The 13075-nt window shown below is 45.3% G+C and overlaps 1 protein-coding gene across 1 annotated transcript; it reads left to right on the top strand.

Moving 5' to 3' along the window:
• Positions 1–1257: 1257 nt before the first annotated feature.
• Positions 1258–12713, top strand: MED17 (mediator complex subunit 17). The gene is made up of 12 exons (XM_053456535.1): positions 1258–1541; positions 3254–3420; positions 3835–4054; positions 4259–4395; positions 5316–5400; positions 6332–6484; positions 8338–8468; positions 8619–8803; positions 9096–9233; positions 10214–10331; positions 11179–11338; positions 12370–12713. The coding sequence occupies exons 1-12, from the start codon at positions 1319–1321 to the stop codon at positions 12573–12575; spliced, it is 1923 nt and encodes a 640-aa protein (XP_053312510.1). The 5' UTR covers positions 1258–1318; the 3' UTR covers positions 12576–12713.
• Positions 12714–13075: the final 362 nt, after the last annotated feature.

The following is a 13075-nucleotide window of genomic DNA, read 5'->3' as shown; positions in this document are numbered from 1 at the left end:
GAACGTAAAGATGATTTTGGATCTGGCCATCCAGTGTGGCTCCTCATCTCCATCTCAATAGGAAGTGCTAGGACCTCACAAAAATGAAAAAAGGAAATTCTGCTTTATTGTATTTGACATACTCTATGCCAGGGGGGGCCAAACAAGCGGCCCGCATGAGATCCTACAAACATATAAAGCCCCTGGTGACACTAATACCCCATAGCAGAATACTCCTCTACTCAATCTTCATGGTTAAGGCTATCCTCCTCCGTTATATCCTCTTCCTTTTCCCGCTTTCACTCGTACTGCCACCGTACCTCTGGAACTCCATCTTACACCCTGGAACCCCATCCTTCCCAATATACAAGAAAAACCTCAAAACCCGCTTCTTCAGAGAAGCCGTACCACCTATTCCCATAGAACTTATCTCCCGCTAATACAACTCCCACATCCACCAGTAGCACCATCGCTCCCGCTTTCTCCATACCTCACATTCGTACCTGGGGACTAGAAGCGCTTCTTCTCCGGGGCAACACCCGAGTCCTCCGGATCTCGACACGTGGTGCCCGTATCCCCCTTAAACGGGGTGATTCCCCCGATGTCAGCGGGACTATCCACCGATAACAGTGGGCACACCCGGCCGTGTCCCGCAAGGGTAGTCTGGGTAGCCTACAAGCTCCCAGGTATGCTTACGTTTCTCTACACCCCATTCCCTCTAGATTGTAAGCTTTTGAGCCAGGCCCTCTTTCCCTAATGTATCGGACCAGTCAAATATAGTTTTGCCAGACCCTTTGAATGTATGAAGCGCTGTGCAGCTTGTTGGCGTTGTATAAATAAAAGATAAATAATTTATAGCTGTCAAAAAACAATAGAATATGCAAAAAAAGTCAATTTTTTATAAAAATATATTATCTGATTTCCCCTTTAATAATTACACTGAAACAATTTAATAATAAAAAACATTTCTGATGGAATTCAACGTAAGGGAATGAATAGAATGTAGATTAAAGTTGGTTGCGGGCAGCCTCTGTTTATGTGCATTATATGTTAGGATATTATTAAATATATTTCCTTAACTGAATTTCATCTTAAATATTGACATTATCAATGTCGATTTTATGCATGTACTTCGGTTTTAGTTTCTATTGTCTTAATATTTATTCTGGAAACAGGACCGCATTAAGAAATCGCCTAAATCCTCGTCGAGCAAGCTTGTTAAGTTTGGTGAAAGCGGGCTTCCGTACAGTGATGTCTGTGAGTACGCGCATGCGCATTTGTCTCCCGGAGCGTATTCCGGTTGCTGCGGCGGAGGGTTGTTGTCTGAGGCTCAGGGAAGATGTCGGGGGTCCCGGCTGTCCAGATCAGTATCGAGTCTACCTGCGAGAAGCAGATACAGGAGGTGGGCCTAGATGGCTCGGAGACGTATGTGCAGCCGCTGTCTATGTCTCAGAACCTGGCTCGCCTGGCACAGCGGATAGACTTCAGCCAGGACTCGGACGAGGAGGAAGGGGGAGATGCCTCGCGGGAGCAAGAGTGGGGGGAACAGGAGGAAGAGGAGGGTAAGTAATGCTACTAACTAACGGGAGGACGTTTTACCGGGAAACTCATACGCTGCCACTGCACAACTAGCCATGGGATCCTGGACACTTTGCAGCTGAGGGTGGGGGGCCTTCCACAGCTGACCGGGGGGGACCCTCTGACGCTGGCCTTCCACAGCTGACTGGGGGACCCTCTGACGCTGGCCTTCCACAGCTGACTGGGGGACCCTCTGACGCTGGCCTTCCACAGCTGACTGGGGGACCCTCTGACGCTGGCCTTCCACAGCTGACTGGGGGACCCTCTGACGCTGGCCTTCCACAGCTGACTGGGGGGCCCTCTGACGCTGGCCTTCCACAGCTGACTGGGGGGCCCTCTGACGCTGGCCTTCCACAGCTGACTGGGGGACCCTCTGACGCTGGCCTTCCACAGCTGACTGGGGGACCCTCTGACGCTGGCCTTCCACAGCTGACTGGGGGACCCTCTGACGCTGGCCTTCCACAGCTGACTGGGGGACCCTCTGACGCTGGCCTTCCACAGCTGACTGGGGGACCCTCTGACGCTGGCCTTCCACAGCTGACTGGGGGACCCTCTGACGCTGGCCTTCCACAGCTGACTGGGGGACCCTCTGACGCTGGCCTTCCACAGCTGACTGGGGGACCCTCTGACGCTGGCCTTCCACAGCTGACTGGGGGACCCTCTGACGCTGGCCTTCCACAGCTGACTGGGGGACCCTCTGACGCTGGCCTTCCACAGCTGACTGGGGGACCCTCTGACGCTGGCCTTCCACAGCTGACTGGGGGACCCTCTGACGCTGGCCTTCCACAGCTGACTGGGGGACCCTCTGACGCTGGCCTTCCACAGCTGACTGGGGGACCCTCTGACGCTGGCCTTCCACAGCTGACTGGGGGACCCTCTGACGCTGGCCTTCCACAGCTGACTGGGGGACCCTCTGACGCTGGCCTTCCACAGCTGACCGGGGGACCCTCTGGCGCTGGCCTTCCACAGCTGACCGGGGGACCCCTTGACCACTGGCCTTCCACAGCTGACCGGGGGACCCTCTGACGCTGGCCTTCCACAGCTGACCGGGGGACCCTTTGACACTGGCCTTCCACAGCTGACCGGGGGACCCTTTGGCACAGTATAGTAGACTGTTCATTATTGATCAGTCATCGCACCCTATCCACATGAGTTCACGGATCCCTTCTACTGCTCACCTCTTCACCCAATGTTCTGGCCCTGGGCTGCTGATCGCTTGCCCTGGGCTGCTGATCGCTTGCCCTGGGCTGCTGATCGCTTGCCCTGGGCTGCTGATCGCTTGCCCTGGGCTGCTGATCGCTAGCCCTGGGCTGCTGATCGCTAGCCCTGGGCTGCTGATCGCTAGCCCTGGGCTGCTGATCGCTAGCCCTGGGCTGCTGATCGCTAGCCCTGGGCTGCTGATCGCTAGCCCTGGGCTGCTGATCGCTAGCCCTGGGCTGCTGATCGCTAGCCACTGCAATACTTCATGATGTTGCTGCCAAAAAGTTATCTCCCATTTTCAGTTATTGACCAAGAGACCTTTTATAAAATATAATACTGTTTCCCCCATGGATTATTCATTTATGCCGTCATTTCACTTCTCATTAATTGCATTTTGTAATTTTGAGGTTTTTTTCCCAATCTTTCTTTTTTGTTTAATAGTAAAATCGCCTTTTCTAAATACTAATATGGGCTTTTTTTCTTCCAAACAATGCAGGATTAGTAAAATTCCAGCCCTCGCTATGGCCGTGGGACTCTGTAAGAAATCATTTGAGAGGCTCCCTTACTGAAATGTGTGTGTTACATGATGTCTTAACCATCGTCAAGGAGAAGAGATACATGCATCTAGATCCTGTTTCACAAGAAGCACCAACGGCCAAGCAGGTATCTTACTTTATCCAGGCTTATTTATGGTTTGTCTGAAGGCAGGGGGAGGACTGGAACCTCCTGGCCAGAAGTAAAGCCTCTGTCAATCGCACACATAATCACCCTAATATTCACACTTACCTTGCATGAAGCCTGTTTTCATAGCTGCTTGCGCTCAGGCCGTCTTGCTGGAGGAACCTACCAATTTTGACCCTTAATAATGAATGGTGATGTGAGGGAGCACTCCCTTTAGTGAATAAACTCCAATGACTTTGAATGCTGGTTTTGTCAACATTTTTATAAGTTTATTTATGTACTTAAACAACACAAGAAAAGACATGGGGGCCATCATTCAAAAAGTCTAGAATGTGGTGTTGCCTTCAGAACGTTGGGAAGTATGTATTAACTGCGTTCTGTGTTTCGCTTTTCCAGACGCCGCATGGTTTGCTCTTGGTGTCCAAGAAGAAATCCTTGGCCGGCGCCGCTCAGATCCTCCTGAAAGGGGCAGATAGGCTGTCCAAGTCTGTGGCAGAGAATCAGGAGAACAAGAGACAGAGAGACTTCAACTCCGAGCTGTTACGGTTAAGACAGCACTGGAAGCTGAGGAAGCTCGGAGATAAAATCCTCGGGGATTTAAGCTACCGGAGTGCCGGTGAGTTGCTGGCACAATTACCTGTGCCGTGAAATCGCTTGAAATGGTTTATACATCACTTTTGGGTAAAAGTATGTGATATGTGTACTGTAAATAATTACGTTACTTTTTTACTAGTTAATTTCATATTAAATGTGCCGATAACCCGAACTCAGCAATTTCTCAAATGAAGCTGTTCTTTTAAATCTTATATTTATGCCCCAGGGTCGCTCTTTCCTCATCATGGTACATTTGAAGTTATAAAGAACACAGACATAGACCTGGACAAAAAGATACCCGAGGATTACTGCCCACTTGATGTTCATATCCCGAGTGATTTGGAAGGATCTGCCTACCTGAAGGTATCATATTGTAGACTAAAGCTGTCATGTTTATGTATAAAAAGTGATTGTAGTGCAAACTTTGCATCATTTTAATATATATATATATATCTATATATATATATATAATACATTCACACACGTCAGCCATAAGATTATGGCCACCTGCCTAATATTGTCTAGGTCCCCCTTTTGCCACTGAAACAGCCCTGACCCGTTGAGGCATGGACTCTGCTAGACCTCTGAATCTGTGCTGTGGTATCCGGCACCGAGACGTTAGCAGCAGATCCTTTAGGTCCTGTAACTTGCGAGGTGGGACCTCCATGGATCGGTCTTGTTTCTCCAGCACATCCCACTGATGTTCGATTGGATTGAGATCTGCGGAATCCGTTGTCCTGTTCCTCAAACCATCCCTGAGCCATTTTTGCTTTGTGGCAGGGAGCATTAGGTTTTTTTTTTGTTTTTCTCCCTTCTCTCCATCTGGCTTAACACATTTCTTTCCCCGTTTCCGCTCTACTTCCGCTAGGCAATGGACATGGGGATTTGCACTTTGATTTGAGAGCTACTCGGAATGTATACCAGTTTAACCCCTTAATGTAAATTTATGGGGTTATGCAAGTTCTGATTATTGGGTTATTTTAGAAATTTTGCCCTCACCATTTATCTTCGTGTTCTTGTAGGGAATTCGTCTGATAAAGGTTATGTTTTTATTTTTTTTCTTTTGTATTAACTACAGGATTCACTTCCTTCTCTCATGCAAGATTTTGGCAATTCATTTTGTAGTCCTTTTTGAAAAGAAGCGTGTGTTTTGTTTCTTGCTTGCTTAATTGTGGCCGTGAACGCGGCCACAATTAAGCCACGTTATAACATCTCGCGCACCAGATGTGCTGTTCATGGTCAGACATCCTAATCGTCTCGTATACGGTGTCCGTCTTTTGTAGGTATCGATCCAGAAGCAGTCGCCAGACATCGGTGACCTTGGAACAGTTAATCTTTTCAAACGCCCCCTACCCAAAGCAAAACCAGGTATGCATATCTTTTACCCCAGGCGCAGCCCGGAGGCTAACTCTGTTCAACATATGCAGGCATAAAATGTACTTATAATAAATAATACTTTAATATAATATTTTATTTTGTGCTTTGTTTTATACACACGCTGCCATTAAAAAGTTTGGTGTCACTTAGCTGTTTTCATTGAAAATGAGTAATTTTCTAGCTGTAACAGAAAACCCTTTTGCAATTATAACAACCGATTTAGCCTTTTAAACTTCAATTTGGATCAGTGAACACAACGTGCCATTGGAACACAGGAGTGATGGGAGTGATAAAGGGCCATTGGAACACAGGAGTGATGGGAGTGATAAAGGGCCATTGGAACACAGGCGTGATGGGAGTGATAAAGGGCCATTGGAACACAGGAGTGATGGGAGTGATAAAGGGCCGTTGGAACACAGGAGTGATGGGAGTGATAAAGGGCCATTGGAACACAGGAGTGATGGGAGTGATAAAGGGCCATTGGAACACAGGAGTGATGGGAGTCATAAAGGGCCGTTGGAACACAGGAGTGATGGGAGTGATAAACGACCTCTGTACACCTATGAAGATATTCTATTAGCGTTTCCCACTACAATAGTCATTTCCGATATCCCTGTCGGCGCAGGATTTCTGATCCACTTAATGTTATTTTAATGGACAAAATCTGCTTTTCTTTCAAAAACAAGAAAATTTCTATGTGACCCCAAACTTTTGAACAGTAGTTTATATACTCGACTTTAATGAACAGCAAAACTGTTCTAGTTGTCCCCAGAGACGTCAAGTTCGGCTGTTAATTGTGAGACTGTAACTAATCTCTGTATCGTTGGATATCTGGATGCCAGCTTTGGCGGCTTTAATCAAATGGGTTTGGCGAAGAATTCATCTTTTTTTATTTCTTCTCTTAAAACCGTACCTGTTCCAGGAACCCCGCACTGGCAGACCAGACTGGAGGCTGCGCAGAACGTCCTGCTGTGTAAAGAAATATTTGCTCAGTTGTCTCGAGAAGCTGTTCAGATCAAATCTCAAATCCCTCACATTGTCGTTAAGAACCAAATTATCTCTCAGCCCTTTCCAGGTAAGAGAGATCGCGGCCGTATTTATTGCCGTATTTATCACCGTATTGTCGTAAAGCTAGTGGTGCCGTATGCCCTATAATTACCACCGTTGCATTTAATTAAAGGGTCTCCGTCAACATATGTATATGTTTTGCCGGACCAATGCACGGGGAATATATAGGAGCCCACGTCTGGGTTGCACGCCGAGGTCCTCACCATGCGGATGGATCTAGCTCATGCGCCGAGGGTCCTCCATGTTGGATCTAATACAGCACTGGTTAGAAGTAGGGCATGATTTATACATACTGTACATTCATTTTTAATGTACCATTACCTCATGTACGCAAATTTGTCCATTAGTGAGAGGTCACAAGGGGCACAAATGGAATAATAGGGAATGGAATAATAATGCCTGTGTGTTATGGATGTCGCCTTGTATTTCTTTTCTTATTGATTGACTGTTCTCCAGGTAGCATTATTGAAACATATGCTATTTTCCCTCACAGATATTGCTGGAAAATACAGAAAAACATCATTCTTGACTGTAGCCATCGCTAGTTGCAAAAGAATAGCAGTACCGGTACCCGGGAAATAGTTACTAGTCCTTTGTAAAAGATACTCCCCCCGTAGTGTACTCGACAGCGTGCGATTTGAAATGCTTGGAGCCTGCGCTAGGGCTGACTGCTGATAAATATATTCACGTGCCAGGAGGTGGGTTCGGCAAAGGGCCGAATGCATCTCCTGCACGTGATATATTTATCAGTCAGCCCTAGCGCAGGTTTGGCAAACGTCAAGGTGGGGTCTAATGAGACCCTCCATGTGCACGGATTTCCTGCCGCTGATTGGTTGCTTCAGGCATCATCGTTGGACCACGGAGGAGGCAGCTTCCTGAGGTTAAAGAATACATGTTTAAGTACTTTAATATGCATTATTCTTTAAGTTCACACCATGGGCAGCATCATGGTTGTCGGAATTAGCTTCCGTTAAAGTTAGTGGAAGTTCATTGCTCGTTGATGGGACAGATGGTTTTATTCCAAGGGTGAGTTATATCGTTGTGCTAAGAAAGTTACAACAAGTTATAATCAAGAGGAAGGGTATTTACCATCGTATAACCCCCTTTACCCCCCTTGTGAAGCCATAGGATGATCTGTATGTATTTTTAGCTCCTGTTGTAAAGGGTCATTGATGATCTGATTTTTTAATTTATTTATCCCCCCCCCCCAGTCCTCGGTGAAGCGGCGCGAGTCCGCCGTTTCGGCTGTAACAGCCGCGCCCCTCCCACCGGCTCCAAATTTAATCCGATGTTGAATAAAGTTCTTTGTAGTCGAATCCTCGTCCGTCCGATTGCACCTAGAACTGCAGATGTGTATTTATAGCGTTTTGGGTCCGTTAGGAGATCTCCTTTTATCCCGCGGCATAAAGAGTGGCATTGTTAGTGGGGTGAGGCATTGTGCGGCTGCCCTGGCTTCCTTTGTGACATTGTGCGGTTGGACATCCATCTTGTTACTGTGTACAGAATGTTCTCTGGCTCTCGATGCTTCCTTCATTTTGTCTGCCGGCCGCTTTGTATTCCTCGACGGTCTCCCGCAATGTGTTTGGGTGCGTGACGTATTTACAGAGACGCGTGACCAGCCGCCATCTGCGGTCACCTTGTAGGTTCTAGCAGAACATATAGATTACACGGCCCAAATGGTTCTGAAACGATGTCCATGTTCTGTTTCCACGCTGTGTGAAAAGTGTCTGAACGTGTTTGTTCCTCACAGGCATCTTCAGAATCCGTTTTTTTTCTCACACAAAGATGGCGCTGTTAACCGAATGCTATTTAATAGAAGTATTTTATAGTGCATTTACATAATTTCATCTCTGAACGCAGGATTACAACTGTCCATCTCCTTTTGTCACTCCACGAACGACAAGAAATCCCAAAAATCATCTTCTGACAAGACCAGTGCAGAAGACCACCTTTATGTTCTAGAACACAACTTACACCAGCTGATCAGAGAGGTGAGGATCGTAACACAAGAAGAAGCTCACATTGGAGACAACTTTCCCTGACTCCCTGTCCATTTTGTTCTAAACAGAGGGTTAGCCGTACAAGAAAACGATAGACGTCTTATCTCGAGTTCAGTGTCTCAAAAAGTTTTCTGTTTCCAGTTCCACAAGCAGACCTTGAGCAACATAGTGATGCCCCATCCCGCCAGCGCTCCTTTCGGGCACAAGAGAATGCGCATGGCTGGTCCTCAAGCCTTCGACAAGAACGAGATCAGCGGCACGCAGCAGAACGAGGGCCTGCTAGAAAAAATTATTAAGCAAGCAAAGCACATCTTCCTCAGACGGAGGTTAGTAATCCTTACTGCAGTTTATTCGCTGAAAACTAGAATTTAAGAAAAAAAAAAATCTCCGCTCTGTATATTGTTACCTTTTTTTGTTCAGGGTTATTTAAAGTACAAGAATGGTTAATTTTGCATTTATATAGTGATTATGTCATATCGTTTGCCTCTGATGATGTCACACTCGCCTTGTTAGGTGGTTGGATGTAATCTGCGCGCAGATATATGAATGCTGTTCGTAGAGTTTCTAATAAACCCAGATGTTCTCTCCGTGACTTACCGGTGTTTACTCGCTTTACAGAACCGCGCGCACCATTGACAGCCTCGCCAGCAGAATCGAAGATCCACAAATCCAAGCCCATTGGTCGAGCATCAACGATGTGTACGAGTCTAGCGTGAAAGTCTTAATAACATCTCAAGGTTATGAGCAAATCTGCAAGTGAGTGATCACGTCTTTATCTATGTATTATTGTGTATTTTGTTACAATGTTTTTGAGTGTTTTTGGTCCATTTGCTTCCCCATTGTTTACCTTGTTATCTCTCAGCGCAGTCACGTATGGGGCTCATAAACTCTTTTAAAACGGGCGTCCGTCTCCATACCGTGTATGGCGGACGTTGACGCCCCGGAGAGGGGCCAGGCATGGCTTTTTGCACCCGTTTAAAGCCATGACGGTCCTGGCACGTCAATTGTCATCAAAGGGTTAAGCAAAATTGCAAAAAAAAATAGTGTTTTTTTTTGTTTTGTTTTTTTTATGTTATCACTGGTTCATCAAATATTGAAAGGGTCATGGTAAAAATGACAACCAATTCTTGTTATGAGAACCCCGGGCCTGAAAGGGTTAGGAATTATTTTAGCAATGGAAGACGTTCCAGGATATTTATGTCTAGATTGAAGGAATGAAGTGTTGAAGACGGACATGGATTGTTATTATAAGTATTTTCCCGGGTGGCGAGCAATAGAACAGGTCACTCTTAATCTCGCAGGCGTACGCTCTGAGGAAACTCTATGGAGGAATGGCCTTCATTAAAAAAAAAAAAAAAAAAAACATTTTCCAGGGTACATTTAATTACGTAGCATGTACTGTATTCACTAAGACATGTTGCCAAACAGATATATGATAAATACGTGATGCTGGTTTATCATGCCCCGTAATGAAAAAGATTATTGAATACTGGAAGTTTCCTCTTGTGATGCTCAAGCGCTTTATTAGATTATGGCAAATGTATATATTTAGTTGCATGCACTGTGTTGGTGTCTGTGTAATATTTTACTTTGCCTATTGTAATCCCCATTTATTATGGTTTGTATCATATTATGAGTTCGTGGAAAGTTGGTGAATACTCTATAGCTGTGTGCATTTCGTTACCCCAATACAAAGTAAGCAAAACTTTGCTTATGCGTTACTTTTTGCTTGACAGATCTATACAGCTACAACTCAATATTGGTGTTGATCAAATCCGGGTGGTTCACCGAGATGGGCGAGTGATCACACTGTCTCACCAAGAACAAGAGCTTCAGGATTTCCTCCTGTCACAGGTAAATGGCAACCAATCACAAAGAAATGTATTCAAAAAGCCCCATTTATGCGGTGTTATCACCATAGCAACTACTTTGAACCAGAATATATTTGTTCACTTTTTAGGAAGACAACCATAATGATTTATCTCCTTGTTAATAGATGTGGCTATACCTTGAGAGTATATTCAATAAATTGAATTATTTTTGTCAGTCTCGCAATCAGGTTTATTCACTAAAGGGAGTGTTTGCAGGAGGGTTGTTATTTCCACTTCATCACTTCACACATAATTATGAAGCACCAACACTGGCAACTTTCTCGAGCAAGATGACCTGACCCTGCACAATGCATAATCCAATGTGTCAGGTGACTGAAGAAGTCCCACTGACTTAACTATACATCACACAGCCCACCAACCTCCTCCTGCAGCAGAAGCTCACCGGGGTTGGTCCTTCTTAATGTCAAGGAGTTCAAACCTCAACTTTCCTGCAAACGCCTTTTAGTGAATAGAGCCCCTTGTGTTTAATAGTATTAATAGGCTATACTCCCAGCTGTACTCAGGCGTTGCCATCAGGTTGGGGTCTTACATTTAGTAGTTTGTTGCTTTGAAAGTGAGAGATGCAATGAGTTGGAGTGAAGTAGGAGAAAGTGGTTGGTTATGGCTCCAGTCCCTTACCTCCCGTCGACGTTCTGCAGTCTATGATGGATTTACTGAGTAAAAACCAATATGCGCAGAGCGTTTAGACTTGTTGCTTTTAATTAGATCCACGGTATAGAAGCCCCTCACACACCACCAGTCTAAGATCTCAACGGCACCATCTTGGGGAGGGTTTCTTAATGCTTTGTGGAACCTTTCCCCCCCCCCAGATGTCTCAGCACCAGGTCCTGGCTGTTCAGCAGTTGGCTAAAGTCATGGGTTGGCACGTCCTAAGCTTCAGTAATCACGTTGGCCTTGGCCCAGTTGAGAGCATTGGGAATGCATCGTCGATAACCGTGACGTCTCCAAATGGGGATTACACCGTATCAGGTATGTATTTCATGTATCGTGGGTGATTCCAGAGCCTCCGGTTAATTGTTTTTGTTTGTTTGGCCATTTCTAGTAGATGCAAAGTGCTCGGCTTAGAACGTTACACGAGAAATCATTTTCGCCTCTCTGGAAACAATTTTTATTTTCCAGTGAAATAACCCCGACACCGATTGATATATACCGATGAGGAACTTATCCACAGAGCAAGTTGTTGATTTATTTATTTAAAGTGCCTTCATGTAAATTGTGTTGTGTTGTAGCTATCATTTTAGCCCAATCTCGTTTTCCCTCTGCCCAGTGTAATCGGGAAGGCCGGTGCATTAGTGTGTTAAATGTAAATCATGAAAATGTTAAATGTGCTCTTTTGTCATCGTTTTTTTTTTTCCTCCCCCTGGTAGCTTTCTGGGAAAGCAGCGTGATTTGTGTACTTGGCCAGCTTCTCAAAGCACATTTCATTGTTTTGATAGCGGGTTCTCTCGGGCAGCGGTGGCTCGGAGACACTGAAGGTCTTCAGAGTTCAGCAGAATCTAGGACAATCCTTCTGTGTGATTAAAAAAAAAGTATCCAGGCAAATAAACCCCCCGATCCTGCAGGACCCTCGTATAAATCAACACAATAATTGTGCGGAATACTTTAAACCTCGATTGTCATTCACTCGCCTTATGACACAAGATGTCTATTTCCTTTTTTTAATTTTTTTTATTTATATAACTTAATATTTACTCCTTTTTTTTGGCGCCATCATATTCTACCACAGCAGGGGACCACTGTAGGGGCTGACAACACAATGCTGAATATAATAAAATATAAAATATAATATTTAAAGATTTCCAGAGCTGCAGAATGTGATGGCCCCCATATAAAGCCATTCATAATACACCAAAAATAGTTTAAAAATGTTATTTTAGTGACCGGTCTGCTTCAAAAAGGAATCAGGACTAGGTTTATCCGCCGCCTGTGATCTGTTTATACGGGGAGGCAGAAGTTGTCCGACCCGAATGTGTAACTTAGTTATTTGCTTTCTCCCGCAGTGCGCAACGGCCCGGAGACCGGCAGTAAGGTCATGGTGCAGTTTCCCAGGTTTCAGTGCAAAGAGCTCCCCAAGAGCGACGTCCTACAAGACAACAAATGGCAGAACCTACGCGGACCCTTCAAAGAAGTCCAGTGGAACAAAATGGAAGGCAGGAATTTTGTGTACAAAATGGAGTTACTAATGGCAGCGCTGACGCCTTGCTAGGCCAAATTACGAAGTGTACGTAAAAAAAACAAAAAACAAAACTGAATATTTTTAGGTATTCCACCGGCACAGAGAAGGCAGCTGCACGTGTATTATTATTATTATTATTCCATTGAAATAAATATGGATGTTTTTCTACTTTCTTGTTTGTCTACCTGGCTCTGTCTGCTGAGGATTTACATACTGGGATTTGGGAAGGGGTTTTAGTTTTTGCCAGTTGAACCCGGTGCTTTGATATGAAACGAAGCTATGTAGATGACCGGTCCGTGTTGAGGTTTTCGCTGCCCGAGGATTGCCTTTAAGTCAGTAGGGTTAGTAAGTACCATCATGACATTAATGGCCACTTGACAAGCTTTCATTGTGCGGGTGATTGATTTTAGTTTGCGATGTTACTGGAGTTGCTAGAGGCCATGTTATATGTCCATGCTGTGATTAGAGGTCCATTTAATCTATATGGACAAGTCTGATCACATTTGTAACTTAAGAGAAAGCTCCGCTGA

The sequence above is a fragment of the Spea bombifrons genome, chromosome 2 (genome assembly GCF_027358695.1).
Source record: "Spea bombifrons isolate aSpeBom1 chromosome 2, aSpeBom1.2.pri, whole genome shotgun sequence".
In the NCBI taxonomy this organism is placed as follows: domain Eukaryota; kingdom Metazoa; phylum Chordata; class Amphibia; order Anura; family Pelobatidae; genus Spea; species Spea bombifrons.
The sequence above is the reverse complement of the archived record's forward strand: the minus strand, read 5'-3'. Positions and strand labels throughout refer to the sequence as shown.

Excerpts from the sequence above, each read along its gene's own strand:
- MED17 (XM_053456535.1), top strand. The coding sequence starts at position 1,319 with ATGTCGGGGGTCCCGGCTGTCCAGATCAGTATCGAGTCTACCTGCGAG. Across the intron at positions 4,396-5,315 it reads AAGGATCTGCCTACCTGAAG|GTATCGATCCAGAAGCAGTC; the intron begins GTATCATATTGT and ends CGTCTTTTGTAG. Across the intron at positions 6,485-8,337 it reads TATCTCTCAGCCCTTTCCAG|GATTACAACTGTCCATCTCC; the intron begins GTAAGAGAGATC and ends CTCTGAACGCAG.